Source organism: Colobus angolensis, unplaced genomic scaffold (genome assembly GCF_000951035.1).
Source record: "Colobus angolensis palliatus isolate OR3802 unplaced genomic scaffold, Cang.pa_1.0 Scaffold11, whole genome shotgun sequence".
Classification (NCBI taxonomy): domain Eukaryota; kingdom Metazoa; phylum Chordata; class Mammalia; order Primates; family Cercopithecidae; genus Colobus; species Colobus angolensis.
In genome coordinates, this window is record NW_012112030.1 from 1,771,780 (window position 1) to 1,791,248 (window position 19,469).

The following is a 19,469-nucleotide window of genomic DNA, read 5'->3' on the forward strand; positions in this document are numbered from 1 at the left end:
AAGACTCCGTCTCAAAAAAAAAAAAAAAAAAAAGCAGGAGGAGTTCAAAAGAAGAGAGATGCAAATGGAGCTGTATTAGGTCCCATAAACTTGGTGGCCTAAAATATATCAGAAGCTTAATCTCTCACAGTTCTGGAGGCCAGAGGTTCCAAATCAAGGTGTTGGCAGAGCTGAGTTTCCTCTGAAGGCTTTAGGGGAGAATCCCTCCTTGCCTCTCCCAGCTCCTGGTTGCCCCAGGTGTTCCGTGGCTTGTGGCAACAAAATTCCAATCTCTTTTTCTGTCTTCCCATGGCTTTCCTCTCCGTATGTCTGTGTCCAAATTTCCCCCTCCTTTCTCTTACAAAGACATGAGTATTAGATTTCGAGCCCACCCTAAATCCAGGGAGAGCTCATCTTGAGCTCTCAGGATCTCTGCAAATCTGCAAAGACTCTTCTTCGAAATCAGGTCACATTCACAGGTTCCAGAGGGTAGGACACAGATATATCTACCTTTTGGGGGGCCACTATTCCACCCACTACAGGAGTGGAATGGCCAAAGGGGGTGAAGATTTGAGTTGGACTTTTAAGGATGAGAAGACCATGAGCAGAAGAATCAGAGGACCAATTGGGCTGGATATATTTCTGGAATAACGGCCATATCTGCCTAAGTCTGGAGCACAGGGTTTGTGTGAGTGCGTGGTAAGAGGCCAGATTCTACAGAACCTCAGAGCTGCAAAACCCTGTGGCCTGGATGGGCTTGGGTTGAATAGGGTCGACAAGAGATAGCCCACCGTGAATCCTTTTTTTTTTTTTTTTTAGACAGAGTCTTACTCTATTTATTGCCCAGGCTAGAGTGCAGTGGCATGATCTCAGCTCACTGCTACCTCAACTTCCTGGGCTCAGGTGGGTCTCCCACCTTAACCTCCCACGTAGCTGGGACTGCAGGTGTGCACCACCACACCTGGCTAATTTTTTGCATTTTTTTGTAGAGACAGGGTCTTGCCATGTTGCCAAGGCTGGTCTTGAACTCCTGAGCTTAAACGATCTGCATACCTCGGCCTCCCAAAGTGCTGAGATTACAGGTGTGAGCCACCGTGCATGACCCTGCCATGCATTCTTGAGCAAGGGTGAAATCAGTGGGTTTCCTCTTGAATTGGGTTTTCAGGAAATCAGGTAGCAGTGTGCTAGGTGGGCTGGAGGAGGGAGAAATTGGTGACAGGACGTTTATTGTACTAGTTTGAGTGTGAAACATGGAAGGTTTAGTGCCACGGCCTTAGGGAGACATTGCAAAGAGGGACAAAAAATGAAGGAGAAGAAAGGAGCTAAAGAAGAGGGAAGAGACGGGAGCTTTAGGGACACTGTGGTTAAAGTCTATACTGAATTCAGAAAAATCCATGTGATTTTTCATGAGACCTTGTGAAAGTTATATGACCTCCCTCAACTTCAGTTTCTTCAACTGCAAAACAGATATACACAATAACAGTACCTGCTTCCTAGGGAGATTCAAAGCTGTCTTTCAGCTTAGGCACACAGCCTGGTGCCAGCACTGGGCACAGGCTCAGGAACTCCAGATACCCAGGGGCAAAGAGCACAACTGGCCTCCTGAAGTTTCAGTTTGGAAGACTGCATTGGCAATGGGACCCCAGAGAGAAATGCAGTCATTAGAAAGGGAAAGGGAAACGCGTTTGTTTAGTTATTGCTTCCTCGGTGAGGTGGCTTTAGGGTAGGAATATTTAAACAGCAGCCCTTTGAAATTGAGGCAGCCAAGATATACCCTAGTGGAGATATCTTAGGGGCTTTGGGAAATATAGAAAGAAAGACCCGGAATTCAGGTGAAAAATAAGGACAGAAGACACACCCCAAGGAGAGGCAGTGGGTTTTATGATGAGAGTGGTCTCCCATCTGCCCTGTCCCCTGCTTCCAGCTACATTCACAGTCCCCTCTGTGTGGCAGGGGCTTCTCTCCACCACTTCCGCCTAAGCCTAAACACACTTTCCCCTAGGCTGGACTGACTGGCAAGTGAATCATGCTGGTGGTTAATCAAATTTTCTTGGCCAGGCGTAGTGGCTCACCTCCTGTAATCCCAGCACTTTGAGAGGCTGAGGCAGGCAGATGGCTTGAGCCCAGAAGTTTAAGACCCAGCCTATGGCCAACACGGCAAAACCCCATCTCTACAAAAAATACAAAAATTAGCTGGGCATGGTGGCGTGCGCCTGTAGTCCCAGCTACTCGGGAGGCTGAGGTGGGAGGATCGCTTGAACTTGGGAGGTAGAGCCTGCGGTGAGCTATGTTCCCACCGCTGCACTACAACCTAGACAACGGGGTGAGACCTTGTCTCAAAAAAAAAAAAAAAAAGTTAAATAAAAAATTTTCCTGAAGGCTAGAGGCTCAAGGGGAGCCCAAGGACAAAAGCAGAAGCTAGTGGCATCAGTGTTCCTAAAGCTCCAATTCCCCAGGACAACCAGTGGGGGTGGCAGTGAGTGCCAGGCTGCTTTTTTTCTTTGCCACCTCCACCTTCAGAACTTTCTCCTCTTTTTTTGGTTTTTAGTCACAGAACAACAGCCAGACCCTCACATCCTCCCTTTAGAACCCCCAGGGCTACTAAAAATTACCTGTATTTTACTGAGCAAAACAATTCAGCCCCCTGGTAGTCTCACTCCAGGCTAACAGGAAAGATCTGTAAAGATCTATAACTAAGATACGCACCAAGGCTCCCTGGCCTTCCTTAGCAAAACAAACAAAACTGAAACTTTGAAATGACTTTTCCTGCTATTGTCTTACACCAAATTCTTAGGGAATCCTCTCTGGAGCCATCAGTCTTTATAAACTGAAGAGGGCAGTAGAGTCTCTGTTGCTCCTTTTCATGGAGCCATCCCCGGGGTCAGACTACTGTTTTCTCCCCCTGGCAGAAATGTTGACTTGCAGATTTATTCCTAGCGGGTCTAGCTGTGATGACTCACACTTTCAGAGAAAGTCAGCTTCTCCAGGGAGAAGAGACTGAATCTTGGGGAATGCCCAGGGACTGAGAAGAGGAAAAGGAACAGTGACAGGAACAGAAAGAGCTGTCAGAGATGGCGACCAAGAAATGAAAGCAGGGAGACTGAAGGAGGCAGCCGAAGCTAAGAGCCAGGGTCTGAAGGAGGGGCCGGAGCAGCTGTCAGGGAGTTACTTCACCTCTTGGGGAAATGCAGTGCACGCAGGACAGACAGTCCGCGAGTGGCCAGGCACAAGGCCCAGCACTGTATGGGAACTCCATAAATGTTTGCCATTGTCATCATTAGGAGAAAGGCATGGTCTTTGGGCCTGGGTAGGCCTTGCTGCTGACTGGGGAAACGCATCCGCATCTGTCGCCCAGGAAGTCAGTGGGCACCTTTCAACGCTGGGTTTTAGTCCAGCACTGGGGAGTTCTGGGAGGAGAGTGGGTGAATCTAGGAGCCAGCCCAGAGACAGCAGGGAAAGGAGGCATTTCCTCTCCACGGGGACAAAGGAAGAAGAATCCTGCTGGGGGGCCCTCCCTTCCTCTTCTCAGTTTTGTAGGGGTGTCACATTCTGGCTCAAGCACCAATTTCTTTTTCCTTTCCTGTCCTCCCCTCCGCCCCCTATGTGTCTCTCCTCTTACCCAAGCCGAGAAAATCCTCCCAGGGTTGCTGGAGAGGCTTTGGGCTCATCGGGAGGCACCTCGAAGAGGCCCATCCCCCACCTTTCCCATTCCCCCAACCCCCCCGCCCCGTGCTCAGGCTTCCTCCCGGCCTCCAGCCTCTTCCTGGGGTCGGGCAAGGGGCAAGTTGAGCAGAGATGCTGGCATTGGACGTCCCTTACAGAAACTCTGCTTCCCTCCATTTCTTTTCTTTCACATAACATCCCTCTCCTGGCACCCCAAACGCAAACCTGAATTTGGGTCCTGTGGGGCAAAAGGGTACCCCAACAGGACAAGCAGGTCGGCCCAGCGCCTCCACCCTCCCTTCTCTCACTCCTTCCCTCACTTCACATGGAGTTGGGAGATGGAGTCTGGGAAAGAAGGAGTCCTGCCGCAGGTCCTAGCCCTGGCAGGTTTCCCGCTCCCAGGCACCCTCCCCTGCTCTGGCCAACAGACCACATCTTATGAGACTGCTGTCACCCTTGGGAATAAGTGGCTGGAGCGCCAGAAAAAGCAGAATTGGCAATATAAGCCTGATGTCATTTTCCTATTCCTGTTCATCCATTTCATCTCTTGTCCTGACCCAGCTGTCCCCAGGGTTTCTGGTGAGGCTTTGGGAAAGTCCAGGTGCCCAGGAATCGCTGGCTCATATACTTCAAACTGGGGAGATACTGGAAATATTTAACAATTAGTACAGCATGGGCATCAGCCAATCAGAAGGGAGCGTGCACTAGAGGTCCTTTGCTGTGCCAGATGTTTTCCTCCTAGTTGCCAGATCATGGGAGTGGGGGAAGTGGATGAGACCCAGGCAGCAGCCATTTCCTTACCGGCATGGAAGACTTCAATATTTAACAATGATATGGCCATACCAGCAAGTGCTGACATTAGTGCTGCCCACTGCAGCCACCAGTACCTCCCTTTTGCCAAGGCTTGACTCTGCCTCCAACCTCAGCTCTACCACCTTCTCTTCCCTCTCCTTCCCTCTCCCTCTCCCCCTCCCCAAGCTAACAACTGACCTTTCGTAACTCTTTACCTTTCAAGGCTGTCCTTGAACGTGTTGCATTGACTGAACTAGGACTCAAAGAGCAAGGCCCTGTCCCAGCTCTGCTTCTCCGTACCTGTGGGACCTTGGGCAAGTCACTTCACCTCTCTAGGTCTAGGTTTCTTATCTGTAAAATGGGCTAGCATTCATGTTCTCCACACCACAGGGCAATGGTGTGTATCAAATGACCACATGTGCAAAGGTGCTTTGAAAATTTTTTCTCAGATGGCTCCATTTCATTCTGATGGTACCTGTATGAGATCGCTGAGGGGGAGAGGAAGACAGAAAATATAATGCGTCCTCTCCTCAGCCTTCTAGGAACTTTCTTCCCTCTGAAGGACAGCAGAGACCTCAGCCCAGGACCAAGCCCACCTCTGCCCATGTTCTGCCCTCCTGCTCCTCCCAGCTTCAGGGCAGAGGCCCAGGTGGTAGGAGAGGGATGCTCTTGAAGGAGCAACCAGTACCAATTCAGAACACTTATTCCACCATCACCACCAACCAGGGAGGGCTTCCTGAAGGAGGGGGCAGACCTGATAACGGGTCTGCCAATGGGACATGAGAAGCAGGAAGACCTGTACAGGTAGGAAAAGGGCCTTTCTGTTCACCCCACTCACCCCCAACACTAGCTCCAGAGTTTGCTGCCACCAAATCCCGGTACCACCCCACTTTCTTACTGTAAGAAGTACCCCCTTGGGCAGTTACTTAACCTTAGAGTCTCCATGTCTCAGTAGTAAGGTAGGGGTAAAAATATCTGGTTCATGGGGTTTTTGTAAAGATTAAATAAGGTAATGTAGGCCAGGTGCGGTGGCTCACACCTGTAATCCCAGCGCTTTGGGAGGCCAAGTGGGGTGGATCACAAGGTCAGGAGTTTGAGACCAGCCTGGCCAAGATGGTGAAACCTTGCCTCTACCAAAAATACAAAAATTAGCCGGGCATGGTGGCAGGCGCTACTCAGGAGGCTGAGGCAGGAGAATCGCCTGAACCTGGGAGGTGGAGGTTGCAGTGAGCCAAGATTGTGCCACTGCACTTTAGTCTGGGTGACAGAGTAAGACTCCATCTCAAAAAATAATAAAATAAAATAAAATAAGGTAATATATGTAACACACTTAGCAGGGTGCCTGGCAAACAGCAAGTGCTCAATAAATGAGAGCTTTTAATAATGAAAGTGTCCTGTCCCAGATCACCCTACAGAAGCTGAAGGCAGAGGAGTACGTTCAACAGAAGAGGGAGCTCCTGGCCCTCTATCGGGACCAGGACAGGGAGTCCCTCAGCACCAGGCCCTCCACGCCTTCCCTGGAGGGCTCTCAGAGCAGCACAGAGGGGAGGTAAGGCTCACACGGACTACAAGGTCTCGCCGAGTAGGGGGCCACAGACAGGGAGGGGAAGAGGAGGAAGCCATAAGGCTGAGAAATGGCATCACTGTACACTTTTGGTGGAACTGGGGATAGAGGAATGCAGGCTGTAGGGCAGGGTAGGGAAGGTCGGTATCAGCAGTGTTGGGTCGGGGGTGGGGGGTAGGGCACAGACAGCCTACAGAGTTAGCCAGCCTAGAGTCACACAGGAGCGTCCTGAGAGGAGCAGGCTCGAGAATGAAGGTAGGTGTGGATTTGCAGAATAGCAGAGCTGCCAAATCCCCGGCGAGTGTGAGAGGTTCATCTAGGATAGCACCACTGCTTGGCAGCAGCTTAAGGAGAAAAGAAGAGTCGATCATTGAGGATAATATCAAGTAAGTTCAGGAACCACTCAGCAAAAACCTGACCACCCACTTGATACAACATCCTGGACCAGGTGCTATGGATAAAACAGTTTAGAGGCAGCCCGTACTCTCTTAGGAGCTTAAAATCTGGCCAGCCAGGTGAGAAAAACAATCACAGTGCGATGGAAAGGCAATACCAAAATAAGTTTGGAGGAGGGGCCGTTTCTGGATGTAGTGATCAAGGGAAAGTCCCTGGACTTGAACTTGACCCCTATGCATCTGACTCTTTGCCATTAATTGTAGGACTCCTGAGTTCCCGACCATTATCCCCCACCTGGTGGTGACAGAAGACACAGATGAAGATGCTCCCTTTGTGCCAGATGATACCTCAGACTCTGGCTACGGCACTTTGATCCCAGGCACCCCCAAGGGCTCCCGCTCCCCGCTGAGCCGTCTACGCCAAAGAGCCCTTCGGCGGGACCCTCGCCTCACCTTCTCCACCCTGGACCTCCGGTACATCCCTCTGCGTCCCCAGCCTCCCAACCCCCAAGCTCCTCAACGCCGAAGTGCCCCTGAACTGCCAGAAGAAATCCTAAAAGGAGCCAGTCTTCCCCAGGGAGACCCACCGACCTGGTCTGAGGAAGAAGATGGGGCCTCCGTGCGAGGGAATGTGGTGGTGGAAACACTGCACAGGGCCCAGCTTCGGGGCCAGCTTCCCTCCTCCCCAGCTCATGCTGACTCTGCCGGGGAAAGCCCCTGGGAGTCCTCAGGGGAGGAGGAAGAAGAGGGGCCTCTGTTCCTGAGAGCTGGCCACACATCCCTGCACCCAATGCGGGCTGAGGACATGCTCAGAGAGATCCGGGAGGAGCTGGCCAGCCAAAGGATTGAGGGTGCCGCGGAGCCCCGGGACAGCAGGCCACGGAAGCTGACTCGGGCCCAGCTGCAGAGGATGCGGGGGCCCCACATCATTCATCTGGACACCCCTCTGTCCACATCGTAAGTGCTGGAGGGAAGCTGGCCTGGGAGGGGGCAGACAGGGATGTCTGTATGGGGCGGGGGATGCAGTATAGAAAGAGGGCAGTGCTGGAGCAGGGGTAGAGGCAAGAAGGGCTCTCCACCTCTCTTCACCCGACTCTCACCCATTGCCACTGACTGTCGCCTAACACCCCCTCCTGTCTTTTCAGAGAGGTGTGAGGAAGGCAGAGGACCTTTGGCATGCATCTCTCCCAGAGGAGATCTCTCCCCAGTAGTGCTGGTCACCCTCCGGCATCCGTGACTCTACCTCAAGGACCACATTTCCCAAAGGAAGCCTGGCCCAGGCACCCTGCCTCCGGCTCTGAGGACTTTGGGGATCAAGAACTGTAAATTTATGTATCATAGGTACACCTAAGCCCCACAGAAAGTTGTGCATAAAAATGACTGCCCTGGCTGGGCATGCCTGCCTGTAATCCCAGCACTTTGGGAGGCTGAGGTGGGAGGATCCCTTGAGCCCAGGAGTTCCAAAACAGCCTGGGCAATATAGGGAAACCCTGTCTTTATAAAAAATATTTTAAAAATTACTCAGGTGTGGTGGTGCACCTGTGTCCAGAGGCTGAGGTGGGAGGACCCCATGAGCCCAAGGGTAGGAGGTTGCAGTGAGCGCACTCCAGCTTGGGCAACAGATGAGAGTGGACGGAACAAGAACCTGCTGCTCCTCTGTCAGTTGGCGTGATGGTGGTGGGCTACCTGGCCCTAGTACAGGGCTTTTCCCATCTCACCCCTCAGGATCTGGGCCTCTGCCCCCGCCTCCCATCCTGACAAACCACTCTCTTTAAGAGCAGAGCTTTAATTTCAGAAGTTTTAGTGTATTTACAAAAGTCCACAGCTCCAGCTGAAGGCCCCATTGTTCCGTGCTCGCCCCTGCCTTGGGACAGTTCAGCTTGCTTTGTGCTTGTCCAGGCAGAGGGCATAGGCCTGCCAAGTTTCTATTAGTGTAACATGATTGATTTTAAAAAACAACCAAAACAAACAGACAAACAAACAAAAACTGCTTATGTACTGTGAAAAAGGCTCAGGGACCAGCCAGGGGCCCCTGAGCAGCCTTGCTGGTGAGGACACCCAAAACGGGCATGAGGCATAGCGTCCCTCATCCTCGCAACCACCCACTCAGGCTCTTGAGCCCACGGCGCTCCTCTCTCCGCGCGCGCAGTGCTGTCAGCCGCGCGCATGCAGCTGAGAAAAGCTATGTACATCTAGAGGGTAGCACCAAGTAGGCGGCTGCTAGCCCCTGTTTGCCCCTCCAGGACCCCTCCTCTCCAGAAAAAAGTGGGGTTGGAAGGGGATCTTGCAGGACCGTCCTTAGAGCTGTCCGCAGGGGCGCAGCCTCATCTGAGAAGATTGGGCCCGGGCGGGAGGGCGGCGGGGCCGCACAGCGCCTCCTCGATGTCCTCCAGGCAGCCCAGCAGGTCCATGTCGCGGAGCACGCGGCCCAGCAGCTCCAGCGTGGCCTCGCGCCGCGGCGTGCGCCGCCTCCAGGTCGCCAGCATGCTGTATTGCGCCTCGCGCAGGCAGCGCCCGTTCTGCAGCTCCAGCCGATCGATCTCGTGGTCGCTCAGCCCTAGGCGGCGCACGAATTCCTTCCAGCGCAACGGGGGCACGTTCTCCACCACGGCGTACAGCGTCGCGGGGTCATCAGCTGCCGGGACGGGACGCAGGCCAGTGAGCCTCCGACAGCAACCCCAGGCCCCGCCCCGCATCCCGCGCCCTCCGCTTCCCCTGATCCCCTCTGGGAGGCAGCCCGCGCTCACCCGGCCCTCCCCCAGCCTCCTCCCCCCAGTCTCCAGCGGCAGAAGAAACTCACTGTCTAGGCTCTGTGGCTTGTGGGCGCTGTCCTCCCACTTCTGAAGAGGAGTGGGGATGGGGGCAGAGGCGAGGGCTGTCGCAAGAATGGGGTCAGCCCCCAGGTAGGGTGGTGCCATCTCTCTGTGGGAAGCCGCGAAGTTGGGGCAGTCACCAGGGGTATAGGTGGAGCTGGAGGTGAAGGTGGAACTGGGCATGGGACTGAAGCCCAGGGTCGGGGTGAAGGCTGGAGTGGGACTGAAATTTGGGGTTGGGGCCAGGGGCTTAGTAGTAGTTCCTTCAAGCTCCCCCTGAAAGAGAGAAGTTGGCGCAGCATTAGTGGGGAAGCAAAAACCAACCCCTGCCCTCTTTATTCTGGATAGGGGTTAGGACTTAGAGGGAATGAGGTGAGCCTCCGGGAGGTGAAGGATGATTCCAGGGGATCTGAGTATTAGGCAATTATGAGGAATGGTCAGGGACATCTGGGAGTAGCTCTCTGATTTCATCTCACCTCTTTTTCAGGTGTTGATTTCCCACAAACTGAGAAAAAAGAAAGAAAGCATCATAAATTTCACTTCCTCTCTCAGCCCTGGCACCCTAGACTCAGCTGGCAGTGGGGACTTGTGGTGACATGCCTCAGGGCCTATGTGGCCCCAGGGACGAGAGAGCTACTGATGCAGCTCGACCTCTCCCCAGCCATCCAGGGACACCTTCTACCCAGAGTCCCCAGCAGTGTGAACTGAGGGGACATTCCTCACCTCCCTCCACATATGACCATCGCACCCACCCACATCCTCCCCTCACCCCCACCAGCTCCATCTCCCTCCCAAAGGCCCCACTCACCAATGGAGTAGAGCTTGGACTTCCACCGCTGGTAGCGATACATTAAACCAATGAAGAGGAGGGATAAAAGGCAAAGACCAAAGAAGATGACCAGGGGCAACAGCACTGTGGTGCCTGGAGACAAAGCAGGTATTGGTCACAGGAGGGGGCAGAGGGGGGCCACAGGGATAGACGGATGGGTGGGATGGATGGGTGGGGGCAAGGAGAGGGAGAGGGCAGGTGAGCACGGGCGCCAGGTCACTTCTCCTCACCTGAGTCCTCAGTGGCCTTAACATTCTCAGTCTGGGGTAGGCACAACTTCGTGCACTCCAAGGTTTTCTTACAGCTAAAGGAAGAGATGGCACTGGTGAATAGAGGCCCTACCATTGGAGGAACACAGAAAAACGACAACACAGATTGTTGGACATCCTTTCTTTACAAATATTTTTGCTGTCTCTTGATATAATTTGTTTTGGGAAGTGATGCAGAAGAATGAAACACAGTTAATCATAGAATCATTTAATTTTAGAATTGGCAGGGATCTTGAAAAGGCTGTGTAGAAAATGTGAAAAGCAGTCAGGGTCAGGGTGTAAATTCCAGTCCATTCCTTGGCTAGCAGTGTGAATCTAGGCAAGCCATTAACCGCCAACCCCTCAGTTTCCTCATCACCACAGGGATCACCCACCTCTCAGGATTGAGGATTAAGCAAAATGATTATGCCTCATTTAAGAAGTGCTTGAGAAGGTAACTAGCTCGCTGTTATGGGATTGCTGTTTCATCACTGTTTTGCTGATAAGAATCCCTTGGCAAAGACAGGTTAAAGGGCTTTTTCTTAAATGACACTGCTAGTTACAACACCTGACTTCGGGGAGGGGGAGTCAAACATGCATACGAAAAATTTAAAAATACATGTTACTGGGGCAGCCAGAGAGCACGCTGTAGAACTAGCAGATCTTCCACACTGGGAGTTGTCACTGGACAGTGTGGAGTGATGAGAACTCTATGGGGTAGTGCTGGAAGGAACTTGAGAGAGTGAGTTCCCAGCAGGAAGCTGAAAGCAGGGAGAGGCACTTTAGCTCACCTCTCAAGCTCATGGTGAGAACCACATGGAATAGTATAAAAGTGCTTTCAGGAAGAAACGAAGCCAGGTGTGGTGGCTCACGGCTATAATCCCAGCACTTTGGGAGGCTGAAGCAGGTGGATAACCAGGAGTTTGAGACCAGCCTGACCAAACTGGTGAAACCCCATCTCTACTAAAAATACAAAAATTAGCCAGGCATGGTGGCATGTGCCTGTAATCCCAGCTACTCGGGAGGCTGAGGCAGGAGAGTCGCTTGAGCCTGAGAGGCAGAGGTTGCAGTGAGCCAAGGTTGCGCCATTGCACTCCAGCCTGGGCAACACAGCAGGACTCTGTCTCAAAAAAGAAAAAGATGAAGATGAATGGAAAATAAATAGCTTTGTGTCAGACGTGTTGTAGGTTTTGTTTGTTTGGTTTTGGTTCTCATAAATTCACCAAATGAATGTCATCATGCTTACTTTAAATATAAGAACGGTAAGGCCCAGGCCAGGCTTGGTGGCTCATGCCTGTAATCCTCGCACTTTGGGAGGCCGAGGCGGATTGCTTGAGCCCAGGAGTCCGAGGCTAGCCTGGGCAACATCGTAGGACCCTGTCTCTACAAAAAGTAAAAAATTAGCTGGCTGTAGTGGTGTGTGCCTGTAGTCCCAGCTACTCAGGAGGCTAAGGCAAGAGGATGGCTTGAGCCCTGGAGGTGGAGGCTGAGCCATGGTTGTGCCACTGCACTCCAGCCTGGGTGACAGAATGAAACCCTGTCTCAAAAATAAATAAATAAATAAAAGTCAGGCTTGGAGATGTTAAGAAACTTGCCCAAGGTCACATAGCCAATAAGTGGCTATGCTGGGGTTCAAACTCTGAGAGCCCTCAGAGTTCATTCTTTGCAAGTGAGTGACAATAACAGCCACTGTGGAGCCAGGAGTGAGGAGGTCTGGACAAAGAGACTAAGGGGGAAATACCATATTTCATCAAACCTAAGATGCCATCAAGAATAAAAGGCACTTTTTAACAAAAAACTAGCCGGGCGAGGTGGCGGGCGCCTGTAGTCCCAGCTACTTGGGAGGCTGAGGTAGGAGAATGGCATAAACCCGGGAGGCGGAGCTTGCAGTGAACTGAGATCCAGCCACTGCACTCCAGCCTGGGTGACAGAGCGAGACTCCGTCTCAAAAAAAAAAAAAAAAAAGATTTGAAGAGCAAGGGGAAGGACTGCCTGGTGTCTTAACGAAGTGTCTCCCACTCAGTCAGTAGGAGCCTGAGCACTCTGGGGCATCCTGGCATACGTTGTCCCACTAGTGGCTCCCACCAAAGTCACCCATCCCAATCCATGCCACCATCCAGTGCCCAGCAGCTCTGAGAGATACTCACTTACTACAGGAGACACACTCGTTTTCTCTTAGAAAGAACCCTGCATGGCAGGTGCACACAGTATTCTGTTTCTCCTGGCCTGTAGGGAGAAGTGCAGCACAGCTAAAGAAGGAGCACCCTGCACCCTCACCCCACAGGGCAGAGGAAGTGACGAGGGACAGGGTGGGGGCGGCCAGAGAGGAGTTGGTCGTCAGACCCACAGACTATGGGAGGGGGAAGGAAAGGAAATGCCGCTACATGGGGAAGGGGCCAGCCCCTGGGGTGGGGAGAGGGCTTGGCGTCAGGACAGCTGCACTCACAGGAGAGGTGCACGGTCCCATTGAGGCAGAGGCTGCAATTGAAGCACTGGAAAAGGTTTTCACTCCAGTAATACCGGTACTGGTTCTTCCTGCAGCCACACACGGTGTCCCGGTCCACTGTGCAAGAAGAGATCTCCACCTGGCCCATTTCTGGTGAGGGGAGAAGATGGGGTATGAGTCCTGAATCCTCCTGTCCTTGCATCCCCTTCCTGATATTCCCCTAAGTGTGTGTCTGTCTCTGTAACACACACTCACATCCATGCAGTGTCCCACCAACACACACACCTTCCTGCCCACACCAACCAGCCTGCACACAGGCACGCACACACCGGTCAAGACCCGCCTGACTCTCCAGCCTGTGCACACTCACCCTTTCGGCATTTGGAGCAGCTGAGGCAGTGTCTGAGGTGGTTCTCTGAAGCGGTGAAGGAGCCGCTCTCACACTCCCTGCAGTCCGTATCCTGCCCCGGGCCTGGACAGTCATTGTACAAGTAGGTTCCTGTGAATGGAGCAGCAGAGTTAGGCTGCGGTGAGAGTTCAAGGAAGGAGCCCCATGCTAGGGACAACAGCCAGAGCCAATTCCCTGAAGTCTCTAGGAGAGGAGGGAGGGAGAAAATCCCAGTCCAGGAGAGGCAGCAAAGTTAGGGAAGAACATCTGGAAGAAGCAAAGGAAGCAGCACCCCAGACCTGAGGGCATTCACCATTTCCACTTGCCCCTACCTTTGTGGCACTTGGTACAGCAAATGGAATTATTTTGAGGGTGGATATATTTTCCTTGGGGACACACACTATCTCTCTTCTCCCTGTCCCTGAGGTGAGGGACCAGTCCAATAACCCCTGAGGGGTATATTCCCACCAACAGCTCCAGGAGCACCTGGGGAAGAATCAGATAGAGGAGACACCATCAGGAGAGGGAGGGATGGGAAGCTTAGGGGCAGCAGATCTAAAACTTCCCCAGCTCAAGTCCTTCCTTGTGAAACATTCTGCCCAGGCCAACCCACTCACCAAGGTTAGAGTCCTTCCTTGAATCTTAGACAGTTGGGATCATACAATCTGATGCTTAATTGTTCTCTAGTTGTCCTGTGTGTTCATTTTTGTTCCCTCAACTCAAAGCTAGTAGGCCCCAGACCTAAGCTGTAGTTTGTTTTTTTTTTGAGACAGGATCTTGCTCTGTTGTCCAGGTTGGAGTGCAGTGATACAATCACTGCAGCCTCCACCACCCACACTCAAGCAGTCCTCCCACCTTAGCCTCCTGAATAGCTGGGACTACAGGCGTGCACCACCATGCCCGGCTAATTTTTTTTTTATTTTTAGTAGAGGCAGGGTCTCATTATGTTGCTCAGGCTGGTCTCAAAATCCTGAGCTCAAGTGATCCTCCCACCTTGACTTCCCAAAGTGCTAGGATTACAGGCGTGAGTCCAGCCCCGTATTTTATCCTTACTGTGAAATCCCCCACAGCAGCTAACAGTGCTGGACACAGGGCAGATGTTGAAAGGATGTGTTTTTGATTGGGAATTGGCAGGTTACTTCAGTGATGGCCCTTTCTTCCAACAAGCAGCCCTAAAGATTGGGGTGTTGTTTCTCCATCTGGGTGCTGGGTTCACCGTGTAATTGCTTTGTGAACATTCACAAAGGTAAACAATGAGGATCTGTGCACATCGTGGGAGTATTTCTAAAAAAGTCAGCTGGTGCGCAGTGGCTCAAGCCTGTAATCCCAGCACTTTGGGAGGCCGAGATGGGCGGATCACGAGGTCAGGAGATCCAGACCATCCTGGCTAACACGGTGAAACCCCGTCTCTACTAAAAAATACAAAAAAACAGCCGGGCGAGGTGGCGGGCGCCTGTAGTCCCAGCTACTCGGGAGGCTGAGGCAGGAGAATGGCGTGAACCCGGGAGGCGGAGCTTGCAGTGAGCCGAGATCCGGCCACTGCACTCCAGCCTGGGCAACAGAGCAAGACTCCGTCTCAAAAAAAAAAAAAAAAAAGTCAGCTGGTGGTGGGGGCGAGTGATGTTCCTGTGGGCACCGCTCCTGGGGAGTGGGCAGAAGCAGAAGGAAGTTTCTTTACATGCTTGTATCAAACCTTACTCTGCCTCCTGCCCTCACATTCCCTGGCCCATCCCCTCCACCTCAAAATTTACACAGACACCCAGGGTTGGCAATGACAAATTGGGAGGAGAGTAAAAGGGAAAGGTTGGGGATCCCACATGGGTAGACGGGGGACAAAGTTGAGATGGGGGGAGGAGTGGGCAAAGGTGGGCAGGACACTCAAATAGAGCTGGCCAAGGCTAGTGACTCAGCTTGGATGACTGTCAGGTGAGAGCTGAGGGCGTGCTGGGGAGTCCTGGAGGCCCCTGCATGCCATGGTATTCCAGAAGGTATGCTTTGCAGTCTCAGGCCAACTCCACAGCAGCTAAACGGCTTGTCCTGTTCTGGCATCAGTGCCAGGAAAGCAAAGCCAGGAGTGAATATTTAGCTCCAACTTGAACTTTGATCTCTGCCAGCCTCATTTCTGGTTTTCCCTGGGTTTCGTTTTTTTTTTCTCTCTACTATAAGAGACACTTTGTGTAAAGATAAGAGGGTGTCCTCAACATCTGTTAAACACTGAGGAGCAACTGACTCACCAGATCACAGAAACCCTAGGGCAGGGAAGGAGGGCCAGGCAGCCCACAGCCACCCAGCCTCACCAACTCCACATTTCGGAGCAGGAGGCCAGTCACACCCTGAGTCAGCCACTGGGAGATGCTGCAGCTGTAGCTGCGCAGGCCCGGAAGTTCAAGCCTCAGCCGCAAACATGGGAAGTCACACACAGAAACACAAGAGCAGCCCCCGCAGGCGGAGGTGTGCGCCCCTGCTCAGAGGACAACCTTCCCCAGCCCACACCAGCCAACACCGTGCCACCTCCCCTGAGAACAGGACTGGGGCTTCCAGGGCAACAGGAAGGGTTTGGGGTGGTGATGGGAAGAACTTCCCAATCCTGAAAGTGTGGTTCCTTTCCCTGAAGAAGCTATGGGAGCACCTAAGGTCACTGGCACTTTGAATCCCATCCAGGGGGCTTGAGGCAGAGTCAACAGGCAGAGATAGAGTCATGACGAAGAACTGGGGGACGCCAGCCCCAGAGAGCCTTAAAGGGAGCTTTTCAGGGACCTCTGGCCAGTGGCGGATGAGCCTCCCTGGGGGGAGGGAGGGAGAGATGCTTTCTCAGGCCACATGTTCCCTTCTCTTTCCAGCACTCTGGGGGTTAAGTCAAATCCGGGAAAGGGAAATATTTTCCCAGCAACTCCGCCCCAGTGACTCAGGCCAGAGGGAGGGAGATCTAGGGAGGGGAGAGGGAACTAGCAGCTTCCCCAGCTCCTCAAGGGTCATGAGTCAGCAGAAAGGCAGAAGGCACCAGCCTGCAAGAGGGACTCCATCTAATCCCTTCTTCCTATGGCCCAGTCCCTCCTTCCCATCCCCACTCAACCCCCTTTCAACCCCTCCCCTTTCCAAAAGCCAGGCCACAGACCCTTGTCCCACTTGGCCCTCATGTTCCGGGAAATGCCTCCCTCTCCCCATTCCATCCCAAAGGGAAGTCTCCCTCGACCCTGGCTTCCGCCCATCAGGTCTGTGCCCTCCCCTCCCTGAGGGCCACTTGGCTCCTCCTAGCCCCTTAGCATCCTTCAGCTGAGGCCCCGCCCCAGCTCCTCCTCCCAGTTCAACAAGTCTCCAACAGCTAAACCCGTTCCGTGAGCTCTCACTCCAGCCCCCAACACTCCCCAGTCCCAGCAGGAAGCAAGCCAAGGCTGCCCTCCCACCCTAGGTTCACTGCATTCCCACAGCCTGGCTGGTTCTGGCCAGCTGTGCTGGGTTTGGGGGCCTCCCTGGGGTCCCCAGAAAATCCTTAGGAAATAAGGCCAGTTCTGAGTCTCCACAGCCCCTCCCCAAGCCCACTGGCAGCACAGGAAAGGCTCCAGAGCCCTGAACACCCACTTCCAGGAACGAGGGAGCAGGCAAGAAGGGATGCCAGATGGAAGAATCAGCCCTGCTTCCCAGGCTTTCCCTGGCCCCCAGAATGCTCCGGGTCAGCCCTCTCTGACCCCTAGGAGCCAGGGCCCTCAGACTCCCCACCACTGGGCACCACTGCTGGCATCAGCTGGCCCCAGTGAGCCCAGTCCTCAGCAGTTGCATGAGTGAAACAAAACAGCAGAAACAGGAGGTGAGCTCTTTAGGCCCAGACTCCAGCCTGGAGCAGAAGGGCAGGAAGCTGGGGTGCCTGTGGAGAGACAGTTGAGGGGGTGGCCCAACACCCCTCCAACTCCCCCACAATTTCCGCCAGAGAAGGCTTTAAAGTGTGACTTCCTGTGCTGGGGCTGCAGAGTGGGGAGGCGAAGCTGAGATCGGCCTTGTGGTCTGACCCTGATCCAGCCACCTTGCAGGGACCCAGTCAGTCTTTCTTTCCCCCTCATTCATGTGTCTGTTCATTTAATGTCAAGATGTTGGGGGAGGTCATGGCAGCTTCTCCTCCAAGGGCCCAGCTGAGATCCCATCTCCCTCCCATGAAGCCTCCATTGATGGTATCTGTTTCCTCCACCCGAGGTCCTGAGACCCACAGCCCCTGTGGGCTCAGCTCACGTGAACTGACCCTATCTACTTTTGGCTCTTATCATAATATGGTTATGTTGGTTGACAGATAGGATCTCCCCAAAGTGACCACGAACCTTGTCAGATGACAGATCAAATAATGTGTTGGTCAGAAAGTGTCTTATCCTCCCCTGGTGTCCTCTCAGCAACCAGAACCAGGCCTCCAGACTGGGAGCAGATAAATACAGATCAACTGATTGATCTAATGACACATCTGTCTTCCACTCTGGTGGAAGCCAGTGATTCCCAAAGAGGGAGATGAGGAGACAGCACCCCTGGTAGAAACAGATTTATCTCCAGGGGAGAGTTTTCAGACCATCCCCCCACCTCCCCACACACAAGCACACACACCCTTACTGAAGTCTGGTGTGCTCCTCTCCTTTTGAGAACCACTGATGAGTGAACACAGTGCGTCTGAATGATACAAAGGCAGAAAGAAGTTGGAGCACCTCTCCTCTAGCTTGGAAGGTGCACCCTGCCACACGACCATTCCCCTGGCCCTTAACATGCCCCAAACGGAATTCATCCATCTCCTCACCTAGACAAATGTCACACCATCGACTTCCCGGATGAACGTTGAGACCCTGCCACGCTCCCTCCCCAGGGCCCTGTCCCCTATCACTGCTGCCATCCCATGTGTCAGTTCGTCTTGCAAGGCCTCCCTCTGTGATCTCTCAGCCCTCTCTGCATCCCTGGGTTGCCTCACACCTGGGTTACTGCAGTTGTCTTCTAGCCTCTCTTCTGCTCCCACCCATCCTACACACTTTTTTATCTTCATTCCGGCGTTAACTGGCACGCACAAGTGTGTGAACCTTCCTCACCATCTCCGGAGCCTGGCTCCAAACATTCCCGTGGTCATGGAAATGATCTGAATGGGCACCTCCAGGGATGCCTCACTTCTCTTTTTTTTTTAAACAGGGTCTCACTCTGTCGCCCGGGGTGAAGTGCAGTGGCACACTCAGCTCACTGCAACCTTCACCACCAGGATGGAATGTAGTGGTGTGGTCAGGGCTCACTACAACCTCCACCTCCTGGGCCCAAGCGATTCTCCTGAGCTCAGTCTCCCGAATGCTGGGATGACAAGCACGCCCCACCATGCCCCGCTAATCTTCGTATTTTTTGTACAGACAGGGTTTTACTGTGTTGCCCAGGCTAGTCTCGAACTCCTGGACTCAGGCAATCCACACACCTCGGCCTCTTGAAGTGCTAGAATTACAGGCATGAGCCACGGCACCCATCTGAGATGCCTCACCTCACTTCTAATCACAGTCCAGGCACAGAGTGTGCCCTAGGAGAACAGCTTCTGAATAAATGAATGAATGAATTCCTCCACCTGGGACCATATTCAACACTCTTCCTCCATCCTCTCCCCAACTCCCTATAATTTTCCCATTCATATTTCTTAGTGTTTCTCAACATGGTCTTTCCATTCCCACCAAAGTGTCTGATTTCCTGCCACCCTGCCCATCAACACAAAATCCCATCTCTCCATTCCATTCCCCTTCCTCACATCAGTGTCCGATTCTGCCTGCCTCCTTTATAGCTACCCTGACAGGCAGTGACTTCAGATGTCAGCTCCACATCCACTTTTCTATGAGGCTTTCCCTCCCCCATCCCATCTGACCCATCTCTTGTTCCTTAATTCATTCAGCAAATAGCTAAGGAGTACGGTTTATGTGACAGGTCCTGTATGGGTGCTAGGGATGGTGAGGTGGATAATACATAGCTTGTGCTCTCAAGAACTCTCGCTTAAGTCAAAGACAGTCAGTTGTTGGCACTGACATCTATACAGGGAATGCTGCAGTTGCACGGCGAAGGACACTGAAGCAGCGTGGGGAAGCTCCTGGATTTTCTGGAGCTGAGCACAGGAGCTGAGACCTGCTAAGCAAGGCAAGGCAGTGGACTAAGGCTCATCTCCTTCCCCAATTCTTTCTCCTCCCATTGGTGCTCCGGGACACCACATCACCATGCATTTGTGGATATTTTCCTCCGGATTGCTCTGAAATCATTTTTCACTGTAAGCCATCTTGGTTCCTAGGCTGTAAGCTCTTTGAGAGCAGCAAAATCCTGTTTTTTGTTTGTTTGTTTGTTTTTGTTTTTTTTGTTTTGTTTTTTTTTTTTT

The 19,469-nt window shown here is 52.9% G+C and overlaps 2 protein-coding genes across 4 annotated transcripts in view; one reads left to right on the forward strand and one right to left on the reverse strand.

The window, feature by feature from the left end:
• The window catches only part of PLEKHG6 (pleckstrin homology domain containing, family G (with RhoGef domain) member 6), an 18,652-nt gene extending 10,747 nt beyond the window's left edge, over window positions 1-7,905 (forward strand). For all 3 annotated transcript variants that reach the window (XM_011951674.1, XM_011951683.1, XM_011951692.1), the window contains 3 exons: window positions 5,838-5,983; window positions 6,658-7,350; window positions 7,539-7,905. In XM_011951674.1, coding sequence (XP_011807064.1) covers window positions 5,838-5,983; window positions 6,658-7,350; window positions 7,539-7,548 — 849 coding nt within the window. In that variant the 3' untranslated portion in view covers window positions 7,549-7,905. The remainder of the gene's footprint in view (window positions 1-5,837; window positions 5,984-6,657; window positions 7,351-7,538) is intronic.
• A 268-nt stretch (window positions 7,906-8,173) lies between these two features.
• Window positions 8,174-19,469, reverse strand: part of TNFRSF1A (tumor necrosis factor receptor superfamily, member 1A) — a 13,934-nt gene continuing 2,638 nt past the window's right edge. Inside the window, exons 2-10 of the mRNA XM_011951735.1 lie at window positions 13,450-13,603; window positions 13,100-13,228; window positions 12,730-12,879; window positions 12,431-12,509; window positions 10,266-10,339; window positions 10,015-10,128; window positions 9,683-9,711; window positions 9,194-9,482; window positions 8,174-9,028 (exon numbers count right to left, since the gene is read on the reverse strand). Coding sequence (XP_011807125.1) covers window positions 8,718-9,028; window positions 9,194-9,482; window positions 9,683-9,711; window positions 10,015-10,128; window positions 10,266-10,339; window positions 12,431-12,509; window positions 12,730-12,879; window positions 13,100-13,228; window positions 13,450-13,603 — 1,329 coding nt within the window. The 3' untranslated portion in view covers window positions 8,174-8,717. The remainder of the gene's footprint in view (window positions 9,029-9,193; window positions 9,483-9,682; window positions 9,712-10,014; window positions 10,129-10,265; window positions 10,340-12,430; window positions 12,510-12,729; window positions 12,880-13,099; window positions 13,229-13,449; window positions 13,604-19,469) is intronic.